Raw genomic sequence first — 17,060 nt, forward strand, 5'->3', positions numbered from 1 at the left:
ATGGTAAGAAAGGAAATATTTATGAAAGATTCAGGACTCTTAGCTTATCTGACTGCAGTTCTCTGGTGTAGGCCAGGGATGCCCGAATTGCTAATACTTCCTTCAGCTTGTAGAAAGTTAATGTATTGGCATTTTTTTTTTTCAAAGGCAAGGAGTTCAGAATCCCAGGGCCATCATTAGGATGTTAAATTTATTTTCTAGGAAAGCTAAAAATATAAGGATTGGGTACATATAAAGTTCACCACTAGCTATAATATCTCCTGGGCCTTCATTAGCAGGGGCAGAGATTTGAACCAGATGTTTGCTCTTAGCCTAGATTCAGCGCTTTCATGTGCCTATCTGCCTTCAGTCTCTAGGCCCTAGAGACTAGGGCCTGCAACTATTGAATGCCTGGGTTGTGTTAACCGACTTAACAGACTTTAAAGTAGTGTTTATTGGTTTTTCTGGAAACCAGCAATGGGAGATGAAGTTAGGAAAAGAGATGATTTTGTTGTACTTGTCTATTTACCTTTAAAGACATATTTTTATTGATATTTAGAGATAGAGGAAGGAAGAGGGAGGGAGAGAGAGAGAAATATGGAAGTGAGAGAGTAGCATCAATCGCCTACTTCCTGCATGATCCCCCACCTAGGATCCAGCCCACAACCCAGCAACCTTTTGGTAAACAGGACCACACCTAATCAACTGAGCCACACCAGCCAGCACTCTATTTACTTTTGTGATGAATAAAAATTTCATAATAAAAAGTTTAAAAAAGATAACTCATTAAGATTTTTAGGAAAATCAAAGTTTATAAAGCTGTTGTGTTTTACATAATGGAGATCTGCCTTCACAAAGTCACTCCTGTGACAAAGAATCATCTTCTAATCTCAAAAGAAGTGTAGGATATTAAGGGGTAGTAACTTCTTGGCCAGAGAAAAATAACTATTTCATTTCTCACTGTGATTACAAAGCAACAGAAACATTTCTTAAAATTACATAAATGTCTCTGTAAACTGGAAGATAACTTAGGTTTTTGTGCCTCTTTTAGTTTTATATTTAATAGAAGATTTCTTGAATTCCTGAAAGTTCCACTATAAAAATTTTTCCCCATAAAAATATTTTAATATTTCTGTTTTCTTTGGTCAGTTAACTCCTGTTTTGTATAATAAACCTATATTTTTGCATTAATAAATGAGAGTGTGATATAATTTTATGTACCCATTGAAAAGTTCTGTTATGCCACTCTGTTGTTTCATTTTTGTAAATCTCTTTCTTATAATACCTTTATGAAACCACTCTAGACAAGTCTAAATTTCTTGCAAAAGCATTGCTATAGCCCTAGTTTTATGCCATTTATTTAATCAGTGTTTTACATCTTCCCAAGTGAATCATCGTTTATAAGTAATCTCAGGTACAGTGTCTTCTAGATTTCTGAGACTGCCAGACTAGTTTTGAACATGCCCTTTTTTTCTTCTTTTTTAAATCCTCACTCGAGGATATTTTTTCCATTGATTTCTAAAGAGAGTGGAAGGGAGGGAGAGAAAGGTTGGGGGGGGGGGGGAGAGGGAGAGAGAAAGAGAGAGAGAGAGAGAGAAAGAAACATCCATGTGAGACAGATACATCAATTGTTTGCCTCCCACATGCACCCCTACCAAGATGGGGGAACTTGCAACTGAAGTATGTACCCTTGCCGGGGAATCCAACCCATGACCCTTCACTCTGCAGGCTGATGCACTAACCATTGAGCACCAGCCAGGGCTTGAGCATGTCTTTTATGTTAAGTATGAATTCCTTTACATTATCTTTTATTTCAGAGAGCATATCTCTGGGATGATTGGTTTGAAATGCATTTTGTAAACTGTCAAATGCTGTTTAGAGTTACTACATAACAATTATGGCTACGACTGGCTTTACCCCTTTTTCTTTTATTTGCAGATTTTATAACTATATGACTAAAAAGCAGAGAGAGAGCGTGCGCGCCCATGTGCAAGCATGCACACACAGGGGCACTAATATATCCAATGAACAATGGCTCCTGCTCCTCCCTGCCCCAGCTATCATTTAAGAAGTTTACTAAACAGCTTTAGGTTGTTTACCTTTATGTCCTAATTCAAGCACTGTGTGTATCATCATTGTAGTCTTGTTGGTCTGTTTCCTCCCATAGCATGTCTGGATGTTTTATATTTCTCAGGAACAAAGGAACAAAGCTACAGTATCACATAATGAGTAGCTAATTGCGTTTTTAAAAAATATATTTTTCTTGATTTCAGAGAGGAAGGGAGAGGGAGAGATAGAAACATCAATGATGAGAGAGGATCATGTATCACCTGCTTTCTGTATGCCCCCTACTGGGGATTGAGCCTGCAAACTGGGTATGTGCCCTGACTGGGAATCAAAACTGTGACCTCCTGGTTCATAGGTCAGTGTGCAACCACTGAGCCACATTGGCTAGGCAGTATCTAATTGCTTTTATTTATTTATTTTTATCCTCACCAAGGATATGTTTTTATTGATTTGAGCAGGAAGGAGGAAGAAAGATAGAGAAAGAGAAATAAACAAACATCAATGTGAGAGAGAGATTGATTGGTTGCCTCCTGTACATGCACTAATCGGGGATTCAACCCTCAACCTAGGTATGTGCCCTGACTGGGAATTGAACCTGTAACCTTTTGGTGTATGGAAAGAATGCTCCAGCCTACTAAACCACTTGGCCAGAGTAGTAAAGACAATAGTGTGATGAGTTCCCACTGACAGTTCTAAATAATGTATTGGTTTCCAGTGTTGGTTTTCAAAATCCCATTTTCAGGTTTTAGTTTCACACACACAGTTTGTGGGGAGAGATTAGCAAAGAGCTTATATGCATATATGCATAACCCCTGGATACAGACAATAGTGTGGTGAAGGTAGGGTGGTGCGGGTGGGGAAGGGATGGGGTAGATGGAGTTATGGGGATAAAAAGGGGACATCTAGCCGAAACCAGTTTGGCTCAGTGGATAGAGCGTCGGCCTGCGGACTGAAAGGTCCCAGGTTCGATTCCGGTCAAGGGCATGTACCTGGGTTGCGGGCACATCCCCAGTAGGAGATGTGCAGGAGGCAGCTGATCGATGTTTCTCTCTCATTGATGTTTCTAACTCTCTATCTCTCTCCCTTTCTCTCTGTAAAAAATCAATAAAATATATGTTTAAAAATAAAAGGGGGGGACATCTATAATACTTTGAACAATGAACAGTTTTTTAAAAAAAGGAACTTAAAGTAAACCACCAGTGCTAGTTCCTCAAACTGCAGAGTACATTAGAATCTACTGGAGAACTTGTTGAACCACAGATTGCTAAGTCTCATCTTCAGTTTTTGATTAGTTGCATCTGGGGTGGATGGAGCCCAAGATTTGCTTTTCTCACAAGTTTCCTGGTGATGCTGCTGCTGCTGCACTAATATAAAGACACCTGAGGCGTGAGGATACTTTTTCCATTGATTTTTTTTTTGGAGAGAGTGGAAGGGAAAGGGGAGAAGTGGGGGAGAGAGAGAGAAGCATAGACGTGACAGAGACACACCTATCAGTTGCTTGCTGGGAGCGGGGATCAGACCTACAACCCAGGTATGTGCCCTTGACCAGAATCAAACCTCTGGTGCTGATGCTCTAACCATTGAGTACACCTGCCAGGGCAAGACATGTTTCTTAGATTACAACAAATTATTATAGGAAATCTATCAAGTTAAATAACAAAGTCTGTTTTTTGAAAATTCAGGCTTGCATCTTCATCCCATATTCTTTTACTTGAGAGCTAGTTTGAATCTTTTTTGAACTTTTTATTTTATTATAATAATGTAAATCATTGTATAAAATATATAAAAGCTTCATGGAAGAAATAGCATTTGACCTAAGATCATCAGGCATAGTTATAACTTGGGTATGCATGTCTTGGGGGAATTGGAGAGAGGCAGGAGTTCTCGGTGGAAGAAAGGAAAATAATCATGGGGTTGGAGAAGAACACAGTGTGTTTTATTGGAAATCTTCAGTGTTTGACTGAAAGTAGACTAATTGAAAGTTGGGCACTAGCCAGTTTGGCTCAGTGGATACTTGGCCTGTGGACCAAAGGGTCCCGGATTCGATTTCAGTTAAGGGCATGTATCTCGGTTGTAGGCTCCTCCTGGCCCAAGCCCTGGTCGGAGCACATTCAGGAGGCAACCAATTGATGTGTTTCTCTCACATTGATGTTTCTCTCTGTCTTTCCCTCTCTCTTCCACTCTAAAAATTCAGTGGAAAAATATCCTCTGGTGAGGATTAAAAAGAAAGAAAGAAAGTTGGAGCCCTAGGTGGAGTGGCTCAGTTGGTTGGGGGTCGCAGGTTTTGTTCCCCATCAGGGCACATACCTAGGTTAGAGGATTGGTCTTCATTCCCAGTTGGGGTGTGTGTTTCTCCTTCTCTCTGTGTTTTTCTTCCTTCCTCCCTCTCTCTCTAAAAAAATCAGTGAGACTTAGATAATGAGTGTCAAGAGGCACAGGGGAGAAGAAAAATTAAATTGCCTGGGAGGATAGCAATGTTATTCACAGAGCCAATATTTCCTGCATTTAGTTTGATAATTCAGATGGGGACATGACAAAGATTAGAGATTTCTGATTTGGGGATCATTTTAGAGAAAATCTTTGAAATCATGGAATTTGAGACTATAGGTGAAAATCTGAAGAGAAGGAAAAGGAAGACAAGAATAGTACCTGTCCTAACTGGTTTGGCTCAGTGGATAGAGCATCAGCCTGCAAACTGAAGGGTCCCAGGTTTGATTCTGGTCAAGGGCATGTACCTTGGTTGTGGGCACATCTCCAGTAGAGGGTGTGCAGGAGGCAGCTGATTGATGTTTCTCTCTCATCGATGTTTCTAACTCTCTATCCCTTTCCCTTCCTCTCTGTAAAAAATCAATAAAATCTATTAAAAAAAATAAAGAATAGTACCTTAGGGACCAATATTTAGTGAATGGGAGGAAAAGGACAAAATGAAGGAGTGGTTAGAGGTGGGAGCATAAGATCAGAAAAGCATTGTCACAGAAGTTGAAAATAATGTTTTTAAGAGATGGGTTATTTTACACTCATCAAATACTGCATAAGAGAGTGAGGTGTTAGACTAATTAATTCAGGGATGATTGGACATGTGAAAAAGAAAAATCAGGTTAGAGTTTCAGCTCATCCCAAGATCAGAGTAGATTGATTCCAGGTTGATTTTAAAATTGATTTTAAAAAAATGAAACTATAAAACCTCCAGGGGAAAATATGACTGGTTAACTTACTTTTTAATATATTTAATTACATAGAAATATAAAACTTTCATATTTTAAAAAATATAGAATTAAAAGCAAATGACGTATTTAACCAATATGAAAGATAAAAACTTAATATCCTCAGATTATTATAAGAAGCTTTTCCAAATAATAAGGATAACTATTCTCATGCAATAGAAAAATGTACAAAAGACATATATAGTTATGGAAGAAGAAACTCAAATGGTCTGTAAGTGAAATTTTGTTGAACATTAATATTTTTTAAAAAACATGTTTTTATTGATTTTAGAGAGAGGAGGAGGGACAGAGAGAAACATTAATATGAGAGAGAAACTTTGATCAGTTGCCTCCTGCACACACCCTGACTATGTATTGAACCTCAACCTGGGCATGTACCCTTGCCAGGAATCAAACCTGAGCCACACCAGCCAGGATGAACATTAACATTTTTATTTACCAAATTGACAGTGATTTAAAAATATTTAAAAACTTTATGGTGAACTGAGCATTTTCTTATCTAGCTAATGGGAAAGAAATAAATTATTACCTTTAAAAATACGTATTTTTAATTTAACCATCAGTGTTTCAGTTTTGAATACATTTGCATACATTGATCCAGCTATTCTATTCTGGCAGTCTATCTGATGGAAATAAAAATTGCCCAGAAAATCCCCTAAAGAGCCCTAGCTGGTTTGGCTCAGTGATAAAGCTTCGGCCTGCAAACTGGAGGGTCCCAGGTTCAATTCCAGTCAAGCACACATGCCTGGGTTGTGGGCTCGATCCCCAGTAGGGGGCGTGCAGGAGGCAGCTGATAAATAAATCTTATCATTGATGTTTCTATTTCTCCCTTCCTCTCTGAAATCAATAAAAATATATATTTAAAAAAAACTAGAGAAAATAAAATTATTATATTACATCCATATGATTGAGTATACTGCAGTCATTAGAAATGTTTCTTAATCATTTGGGGAAAATACCTCGTATATAATGAGTAACAAAAGGAAGACAAGAACTCATCTAGCATATGAAGCATTGTATGATAACATACTTTGCTGAATCACAGTCATAGCCAATGAGAAAGTACTGATAAAATATAGTCCCATATCTTAATGGTGGTAATCTCCAGAATGTAGGATTGGAGGTAATTTCTATTTTATAACTAGAAATTACTTTTCACTTTGAAAACCTTTTAAAAATTAAAATGCACTAAATAAATACTTAGAAATTATAATGAAGGAAAGAATGGGAGAACAATTTGAGGAGCAGTTAGGATTGAAGAAGTGTTTTAAGTTGCAGGGTTTAGTTGCATTTGTGAACTTAGAGGAAAGGTGAAGAAGAAGGAAGACGATGAAAGATACAAGAAAGGCATTAAATGCTGATGGAAAGTCCTAGAAGATATAGGCTGAAATCAAGCACACACAGACACATTAGCCATGAAGAAGTGAAGAGAGATTCCCCCAATCCCAAGATGGGAAACAAACATGAAGATGATTAGAGAAATTTCAAGGTAAAGAAGAAAGTTGAAGTATCAGATAATCATTTTAGCGAAGAGCCCTAGTCAGGATCATTTACAGATTGGGATTAGGTATTTGGGGAGATTGAAAAGGTTTTTAGTGGGCACTTGGAATGTGGCTAGGAGTAGATTAGAGGTGTAGAAAGTGATTGATTTTCAAACAGTAAAGATAGGCCAATTGAAGTATTTGAATAATGTGAATTGTAGCCCATATTGCCTCAGTCTCTGAAATGATCAAACTTTAGGAAACTGAAGTCTACCAGAATAAAAAGATACAGACTGAAGAAGCACAATTGCAATTTTTAAAAATCTTTTGCCTGGGTCTGTATAATTGTATAGGACTTTAAAAAGCTCTTTGTTCTACTGAACTGCTATTATTTTATTACTGGTAATTTTAACACCAGTATACCACTCCTTGTGTTTTGAACCTGTGGTGTAAGTTGTCATAGTCATCTGTCATTTTTAATTCTTTAGCTCCCTGGAGACTTGAGCTGTGATTTCATCTTTGTTTTCCTTTTTGATGAGAGAGACAGAGAAAACGCTTGTATGTGCCCTTGATAGGGGATCAAACCTGCAACCGTGGTGTGTTGAGATGATGTTCTAACCAACTGAGCTACCCAGCCAGGGCTGGTTTATACTAACAGGAAAAAAACCAAAAACTTTTAATCCTGTGAATCATTGGAAATGCATACCTGAAGACTTTTCCTTACTAGGCCCAGTGGAAAATTTATTAGGAGCTTTTGTAGAACAGCCTACCTATCCCTTTAATTTGGTATTTTTACCTAGTTTATTTACTTTACTAAAATACACCTGATTTATCAACTGGAACATTCTTGTCCTCAGAGAGCAATAGTGGAAAAAGTAAATGAAGGATTAATTGTAATGAAAAGATTGCTTGGGGGAGGGGGAAGTATTGAACAAGAATGAAAGAATTAAAGGTACTAGGGAAAATAGCCTATGATGGAGATGATGGAATGTGAAAATAGAGGGGGTAAAGTTAATCATGAGACTGAATAAAAGATAGAGTAGGAGACAGGTAGAAGGTTGTAGATGGAGGGATTTCAGAGTTTAAGATCTACAAAGAGGAGCAATTTTAAGAATTAAATTTAAGGAGTCATACTATATAGATTGTCAGATGATTATGTTGAGAAAATGAGGTCAAGTTATTAGAAGGGTGGGCCCTGGCTGGATAGTTCAGTTGGTAAAATCATTGTCCCAATACTCTAAGGTTGTGGTTTTGATCTCTGGTCAGGGCACATATAAGAATCAACCAATGAATGCGTAAATAAATGGAAGAACAAATCAATGTTTCTCTGTTTCTCTCTTTCTTTTTAAGATTAATAATAATAATAAAAAGATATTAGAAGGGTGAACAGCATGAATGTTAAAAATCTCCACGATTTTAGTTCTCAAAAACAGAACATAGCACTAAGTGAAGTAAGTCAGTCAGAGAAAGACAAGTATCACATCATCTTCCTCATACGTGGAATCTAATTAACAAAATAAACTGATGAACAGAGTGGATCCAGAGACATGGAAGCATGGAATAGATTGCGGAATCTTGGTGGGAGAGCCTGGGTTGGTGGGTGGGAGGTAATCAACCAAAGACCTTGTATGCATATATGCATAACCCATGGATGCAGACAGTGGGGTGTTGAGTGCCTGGGGCGGAAGGCGGGGGGTGGGAGTGGGCTGGAGGGGGTTGATGGGGGAATAAGAGGGACATATGTAATACTTGCAAAAATAAAGACTTAAAAATAAATAACCCCCCCCAAAAAAGCACATAGCATTTTTAGAATTTCGTTTCAGCTGCCCCTTTGTTTGTCATAGCAGATTTACCTCATGCCCTGAATGCTTTTTCTTCCTCACGTGTTCTTAATACTTCACTAGCACTGTATGTGCAATTTATTATGAATTTTGTAGTTGAGAAAGTTTTTAGGAATCATTTACTCCAGGTAATGACTTTTGAGGTGCTGAGAGATTAACTTTCCTTTGGTCACATAACTAGTCAATAGAGTCAGTTAAAAACCTCAATTTCTGTGCACCTATGGATGAGGACAGTGGGGGGGTAAGGGCAGAGGGTGGGGTGGGAACTGGGTAGAGGGGAGCAATGGGGGGAAAAAAAGAGGAACAAATTTAATAATCTGAATAATAAAGATTTAATAAAAAATAAAAATAAATCAATAAAATATATTAAAAAAAACACCTCAATTTCCCTTTCAAATATTAATTGAGCATAATAGCTTGGGTTGATTTCTGGGTTCTCTGTTCTGTTCCATTGATCTATATTCCTGTTCTTGTGCCAGTACCAGCCTGTTTTGATTATAGTGGCTTTGTCATATAACTTGATATCTGGTATTATGATCCCTCCAATTTTGTTCTTCTTTCTCAAGATTCCTGCTGCTGTTTCGGATCTTTTTTCCATATAAATTTTTGGAGAGTTTGTTCTAGATATATGAAATATTCCATTGTATTTTAATAGGGATTGCATTGAATCTATAGATTGCTTTGGGTATTATGGACATTTTAATGATGTTAATTCTACCAATCCATGAACACAGTATATTGTTCCACTTATTTATGTCTTCTTTTTTCAGCGTTCTATAGTTTTCCAAGTACAGGTCTTTTACAACTCCTTGGTTAAGTTTATTTCTAAGTATCTTAATTTTTTTGTAGCAATAGTAAATGGGATTATTTTTTTAATTTCCTCTTTTGGAGAGTTCATTATCTCTTAACCTTTGAGACAGCATGGAAGGACCTGAAGAATATTATGCTAAGTGAAATAAGCCAGTCAGAGAAAGACAAATATCTCTTGATCTCACTTACTATGTGGAATCTAATGACAAAATAGATCCAGAGACATGGAAGCATGCAACAGACTGAGAATTCGCAGAGGGAAGGGATCATCCAAAGGACTTACATGCATATATGCATTACCCATGGACACAGGCAATAGTGGGGTGAAGGCCTGGGGAGGGGATGGGAGTTGGGGATAAAGGGGGACATCTGTAATACTTTCAACAATAAAGATAAGTTTAAAAATAAAACTTCAATTTCCCACTTTTGGTTTATTCTACTAACTGTCTATCTTTTAAAAAAAGCATCAAGAATCTTTCTTTAAAAGAGTATGAAGAGGTAATACTCAGAGTCTCAAAGGGGTCTAGACTCAAAATGGGTTTGGAACCTCATCAGCTAGGGGCAGGGGAGCAGTGTCAAAACTGACTCTTCCTGCATTTACTTTATATTCTGGGGTGTCTTGGCCTTCCTGCGGGCAGTTAACACTAACCAGGTGCTGATTGCCAGTTACTAAGTTATTGCCTTTATTCAAAATAAGCGTTTGAGGAACCCCCAAAGCATTGCTTGTCATACTCTACTGTTTACACATATCATCTGGAGATCTTGTTAAATTGTTAGTTCAGATATAATAGGTCAAGAGTGGAGTCCAAGATTGTGCATTTCTAACAGGCTGATATGTATTGTCCTTGGCTTCTGGTTCAAAGACCATACTTTAAGAAGAAAGGCCCTAAAGTGCTTTTGGGAACATAGTTTGAAATAATTTAATACATGGTGCTGTCTCTCTAGTTTGGTTTCTTAAATCTATTAGCTTTTATTTTGTTTTTGATTATGGTCCAGGATTATGGATTAATACTATGTAGTGGATTGCTGCTTATAGCTGAGACATCTGCAAACTGGCTGACTCATGTTCTGCTTTCTAATCCATAACTACATTCCACTTGTGAAAAGGAATCGACTATAGTTAGCTGACAGTAGTAGTTAAGTTCAAAATGACATTTCCTGTTAGTGTCCTCTCCCCTCTTTCTTGCCCTCCAATTTATGTCATTGCTTTGAAAAAATGATAGCTCCTTTATTTTTTTTTTATTGCTTAAAGTATTACAAAGGGTATTACATATGTGTCCATTTTTTCCCCCCGCCCTAGACAGTCCCCTAGATAGCTCCTTTAAAAAAGGTATTTGGACTCCTCCCCTATTAATCATTAACTTTGAACATTTTGTTTACCATTTGCTGGAATGGGAGGAGAACATGCCCTGGGAAGTAAGTATAGTTCTTTCTCCTACCATGGAATACTCAGCCGTGCCCCAAACTTGCCCTAAACCTAAAGGCCAGTGGAAATCAAGGAAATTATGAAGTTATCTGTGCTTCTGATAAAATAGTGCCCTTCTTAAAGCATTTGGGATTTTGAAAATTTGACTCTGTTTCTGCTTACATAGGACCTCAGCAGACTTATTTGAAATCTGCACTAGTGTACCTAATAATGTTGAATGGTCCCAAGTATTTCTGTGCCCTGGCTCCTCATTCTATTTCTGAATGGGCTCTCAGGGTTATATGTAAGGCCCTACCCAAAGGCTGTTTATGTATTTGATAAAGCTAGCCAGAGCCAAAACCGGTTTGGCTCAGTGGACCGAGCGTCGGCTTGCGGACTGAAAGGTCCCAGGTTCGATTCCGGTCAAGGGCATGTACCTGGGTTGCGGGCACATCCCCAGTAGGTGGTGTGCAGGAGGCAGCTGATCGATGTTTCTTTCTCATCAATGTTTCTAACTATCTATCTCTCTCCCTTCCTCTCTGTAAAAAATCAATAAAATATATTAAAAAAAAAAAAAAAGCTAGCCAGAAGTTAGAAAACTTTTCACAAACTTGTAAAACTCTTAAGTTTGCTAGTTTTTGCTAAATTAAAAGAGCGTTTCCCCCCCTTCCCTTTCCTTTACCCGCTTCTTACTCAGAGTGAACACAAATGGATCAGACGACCCTGAGGATGCAGCGTCTGGTGAAAACAGTAAGGTCAATGGGAATAATTCTCCATCACTCTCAAATGGCGGTGTTAAGCCTTCTAGACCTCCAAGACCTTCACGACCACCTCCACCTACCCCACGTAGACCAGGTGTGTATTCCAGCCATATACTAGGGATGTGGCTCTTATACTGTGATTGTAAGTTATGTTCTGTTTGGGAATTGATCCTGAGGTAAGTGTAAAGAGGCCCTGGTAGACTGGTTTTCTAGCTGTAATTTTATATTAAAGATTTTGGCCAAGAATGATCTTTGACTAAGTAACTAAGACTTGCCTTTTCCCTAAGTTTTTCCTCCAGGGGTGAAGTTAATGAGGCATGAGCTCTATTCAGAATAAAAATCACATGTACATTAGATAAAGTACTAGAGGCCCAATGTACAAAATTCGTGCAAAAGTTGGCCTTCCTTCCCCCGGTTGCCGGCACCAGCTTCCCTCTGGCACCCGGGACCCGGGCTTCCCTCGAAGCCTCAGCTCTGTCTGGAAGGTCATCTGGTCTAATTAGCATATTTCCTTTTATTATTATACATAAGCAGTACAGATAAGATTGCATCTTTCTGTCAGGGTTTGTATCTGTTTGGACATTAGTATGCCATAGAATCAAAGATCTGGTTGCTTATTCTCATTATATCCTTTAGAAAGACAATTAGTAAATGGCAAGTAATGCTAAATGATATTCAGATTTTAAAGCAACAACTATACAATAAATGAACATACTTCATGTAATAAAAGTGTAAACATATACAGGTAGAATATCCATTTTATTCCTGACCAGCCAGAATAAATCTTTAATCTTTTATTATTTCTCTTTGCTAGTATGTGGACAGGGAATGTAAAATAATTAAACCAAATATTATTAGAAAAATAAACTGGTTGTCCACAAATTATTTCATTAAGTGGCTTTGTGTTTAATTATACATCTTCCCACTTTTCTGTAGATAATGTTGTTAACAATATATTCCCAGCCTCTAAGATCATATACTACTTTGTCATAATATTGGTAACTTCCTTCAGGAATTGTTTTGTCAATAAGTATTTCCTGAAGATGTAATATGTACTTAACAACTATTTATAAGAATAGTATTGTTTATTAGTCAGGTCTTCCATTATAATTAACATCAAAAATTGACCTCTAATCTGCAAGGTGTCATAAGAAAGACAATTTTAAGGATGTGGAAGATTGTTAAATGAACTTAATAATACCATGCAATACCAACATTTATCTATTCTAAGAGTTTTTACTTTCTGTGCAATCAGGAAATCAGGATCTGTGCTTCATAATTAAAATAGGACATGGGGTAGACAGCCTAAAAAATGTAAACAAGCCTATTTAGTGGGACCATTGGCTTTTTCCCATTATTTAATTTACTTTAGTAATCTTTTCCTACATATTTATATATTAAATTTTATATTCTTCATCTACCTCTTCATTTTTTAAAGTTAAAAATTTATCCTGATTTCTGAAAATAGAAGATTATTTTCCTGTTTTTTCCAAATCTTTTATAGCTTCTGTTAATGGTTCACCTTCTGCCCCTTCTGAAAGTGATGGCTCCAGTACAGGCTCTCTGCCTCCAACAAATACAAATTCAAGTACATCTGAGGGAGCAACATCTGGATTAATAATTCCTCTTACTATATCTGGAGGCTCGGGCCCTAGGCCATTAAACCCTGTACCCCAAGCTCCACTACCACCTGGGTGAGTAACTGTTTTTAGTTAATATTTATTTTCTTTTGGCATCTATATATACTTATTAATAAAGAAAATACCGTTCTTTAAAATACTGTCTTAAAACAATTGTAATTGTTTTTGGTGGGGATCTAGAATCAAAATGAACCAAAATAAAGCTCACCATATTTGAAATTTCTACCCTCATTTCCAGGGCAAAGTGGAAGAAATTTTTTTTTTAATTATTACTATTATTTTTTTATTTTTATTTTTTCTGAAAGACTGAACCATAGAAAGTTAACCAAGGCCAAGTAGTAATATAGTCACCTAATTCAGATTGCTTGTTTTAAGGGAAAAAGAATCACTTTTTAAAATAAAATAGGAAACAGAAAATTAGTACTCATAATCCTATTTTAATCACTAAATTAATAATACTCTAATAGATTTTTATACACACACACACACACACACACACACACACGGCATTCAAATTAACCCAGAGCTCAGAATGCTAACCAAAATTAATTGACTGTTTAATATATATATACATATATATTAATATATTTTTATTAATTTCAGAGAGGAAGGAAGAGGGAGAGAGAGATAGAAACATCAATGATGAGAGAGAATCATTGATTGGCTGCCTCCTGCATGCCCCTGACTGGGGATCGAGCCCACAATTGGGCATGTGCCCTTGACCAGAATAGACCCTGGGACCCTTTAGTCCACAGGTTGATACTCTATTCACAGCCAAGCCAGCTAGGGCTGGTTAATATATTAATAAGCTCTCATGTTGAGAATTTTAATTGGTAAGTAGATTATATATTACTAGAGGCCCGGTGCACATATTTGTGCACAGGTGGGGTCCCTCTCCCTGGCTGGCAATCGGGATTGTTCAGGCCAGCTGGCAGAGAGGAGGGACCATAGGAGGTTGGCCGGCTGCGGGAGGTTGGCTTTGGGAGCGCACTGACCACCAGGGGCAGCTCCTGCATTGAGCATCTGCCTCCTGGTGGTCAGTGCACATTACAGCGACTGGTCGTTCGGTCGACTGGTCTTAATGGTCACTTAGGCTTTTATATATAGAGAGATTTGTGTGGGTAGTTAGACCATTTTCCTTTTTGGAAAGCCTCCATGGGAAGCCAAATTAGAAAGTTGTTTGTGCAAGGGATTACCAAAGAGAAACTGAGTGCTCTTAGAAGTTATTGGTACTTCTAAGCTATGATGGTTTAGTCTTCTTTACTTTGGAGGTAAACCTTACCAAGGAGACTAGAACACTCAGAATGAGTTTGTCCATTGCAGATATATATCTGACATATCTGATAAATTCTTACTCTTTGATTTCAGTGTTTCTAGAACCCAAGTAATTCTTTGTCTTTCGGTTAGTAGTTCTTTAGTTTTTCTTTAGATTTCGTTGTTTTAATTACAGCTTTCTTTTCCACTTAAGTCCTGCATATACCTTGACCAGATTGAGACAGACTGTTTCCTGAGTCTACAGCCTCTTTAGAAATAAAAGGCTTCTCCTAGAGCAGATACTTGATACTTCTGCAGAGGAGATCTCATCCACTATGTGTCACTCTCAGTATAACATTTCTTGATTCTGTTCCTAAATTCTTTTCATATCTTCTTTATATACTGACATGCTTATTTGCCTCAGTTCTATAATATTCTATATATATATAAAAGCCTAAGCAACTGTTCGACCGTCTGACCGGTAGCTATGATGCGCACTGACCCCAGGGAGCAAACGCTCAACGCAGGAGCTGCCAAGCTGTAGTGACTTGGCAGCTGCAGTTCTCGGGTAATGCACCCAGAACCAGAGAGGAGGGAGGCTGATTCCGGGGCCTGTCACCTGAGAACCCCCCTCTCGCAATCTGGGACCCCTCGGGGATGTTGGAGAGCCGGTTTGGCCCGATCCCCGCAGGCCAGGCTGAAGGACAACCCCCCCCCCCCCCATTGCACAAATCCGTGCACCGAGCCTCTCATGGTCATATAAGACAAAAAGGCAAAGACAGGATTAAAAATAAGTACCATACCCAGACTTTTTAATTTTGTGTTTAAGTTGGGAGCAGAGAGTGGACCAGCACGGGCGAGTTTACTATGTAGATCATATTGAAAAAAGAACAACGTGGGATAGACCAGAACCTCTACCTCCTGGGTAAGTATCTGAATTAATGAAGAGAAAAAGTGTGTATTCAGAACTATAGATTATGTCTGTAACAAAACCTTCGCTACATTCTTACTTTTCAACTCTTCCTGTCTTTAACCACTTTGTTTTGTGGTAGATGTAAACTAGAAAGAAGAGAATCAGATACTTGATGGAGCATAATGAATGATCATAATTTTCACTCAGTTTTGACCTAAAGATTCTATAAGTCTTACTACTTCCAGGTTTTTCTTTCTGAACTTTAACTGCCTCAAATCACTGGATTTTAGGATTAGTTTCTTTAAGACTAATTATTTAAATGAATAAGAATTATAATCCCTATCATATAAATGAGGATAAAATCCCTATTATATATATATATAAAAAACTATTTTTAAACCTCACTTAGGATATGTTTATTGATTTGAGAGAGAGAGAGAGAGAGAGAGAGAGAGAGAGAGAGAGAGAGAGAGATTGGTTGCCTCTAGTACTTTCCCGGACTAGGGATTGAACCCGCAACCTAGGTATGTGCCCCATTGGGAATTGAACCCGAAACCTTTGGGTATATGGCATTTTGTTCAGCCATCTGAGCCACCTGGCCAGGGCTAACAAATATTTTAATACAGCCCAGCCGGCATAGGTCAGTGTTTGAGCATCGACCTCTGAACCAGGAGGTCACGGTTCAATTTCAGGTCAGGACACATGTCCAGGTTGCAGGCTCAATCCCCAGTAGGGGGCATGCAGGAGGCAGCTGATCAGTGATTCTCATCATTGATGTTTCTATCTCTCTCTCTCTCCCTTCCTCTCTGAAATCAATAAAAATATTTTTTTAAAAAGAATATTTTAATGCAGAATATTGAGCATTTACATTATATAATTGGAAGAAATGTATTTTTATTAAAGGTTAGTCATAGCAGACATGGGGAAATATTTAATCTTGCTAGTAATAGTCTTAAATACACAACTAAAAGGTACTGTTTTACTTGTTAAATCATTAGGCAATATTTATTGTGAAATTGTGGAGGATCTTTACCTCATAACATTGCTGGGGGTAGTATAAATTAGTTACAGTTATAACAGGAAGTATATATAACCATATTAATGCACATACTCTTAGTAAGTCCCTGAGGAAATTTATCCTAAAGAAAAAATACAAAGGAAGGAAAAACTTTTTGATATATTAAAGGTATTTATTATTTTACTATTTATGATATCAGAAAATTGGGAAGAAGCCTAAACAATCAATCAGTTAGAAATCTCAAAGTTATTATATCAATTTACTTAATATTATATTCTCATTTGAAATGATAAATTAGATAATTGTATTCTTGTGGAAAAGTGCTTTTTGATATCTGTGAATATCTATATCTATCTATCTATCTATCTATCTATCTATCTCTATATATATATAAATTATGTCCCTATTAAGTTTGCAACAATGACAAGAACATTGGAAAAAAAATGAAAACTTTTTCTTAATGACTATTTGAGACTTACTAAATAGATATTGTGTTTAAGTTCATTAATAGACCATTTCAGAATACATAAAATAAAAGGCTTCAGGTAAATCACAAGTAGTTTCTTAAAGTAAAATGTTACTAAACATGCACCAGGGCCAAGATGAAGTCCTGTTTAATTCTTATCTGTTTCACAAGTATTTGTTGATTTAGGTTGTTTTTTGTTTT

At 37.3% G+C, this 17,060-nt stretch overlaps 1 protein-coding gene across 6 annotated transcripts in view; it reads left to right on the forward strand.

The window, feature by feature from the left end:
• Positions 1 to 17,060, forward strand: part of ITCH (itchy E3 ubiquitin protein ligase) — a 130,001-nt gene that overhangs the window by 59,086 nt on the left and 53,855 nt on the right. For all 6 annotated transcript variants that reach the window (XM_059705913.1, XM_059705917.1, XM_059705918.1 and 3 more), the window contains 3 exons: positions 11,505 to 11,662; positions 13,073 to 13,262; positions 15,292 to 15,387. In XM_059705913.1, the coding sequence (XP_059561896.1) occupies positions 11,505 to 11,662; positions 13,073 to 13,262; positions 15,292 to 15,387 (444 nt within the window). The remainder of the gene's footprint in view (positions 1 to 11,504; positions 11,663 to 13,072; positions 13,263 to 15,291; positions 15,388 to 17,060) is intronic.

This window comes from Myotis daubentonii, chromosome 8 (assembly GCF_963259705.1).
Source record: "Myotis daubentonii chromosome 8, mMyoDau2.1, whole genome shotgun sequence".
NCBI lineage: Eukaryota > Metazoa > Chordata > Mammalia > Chiroptera > Vespertilionidae > Myotis > Myotis daubentonii.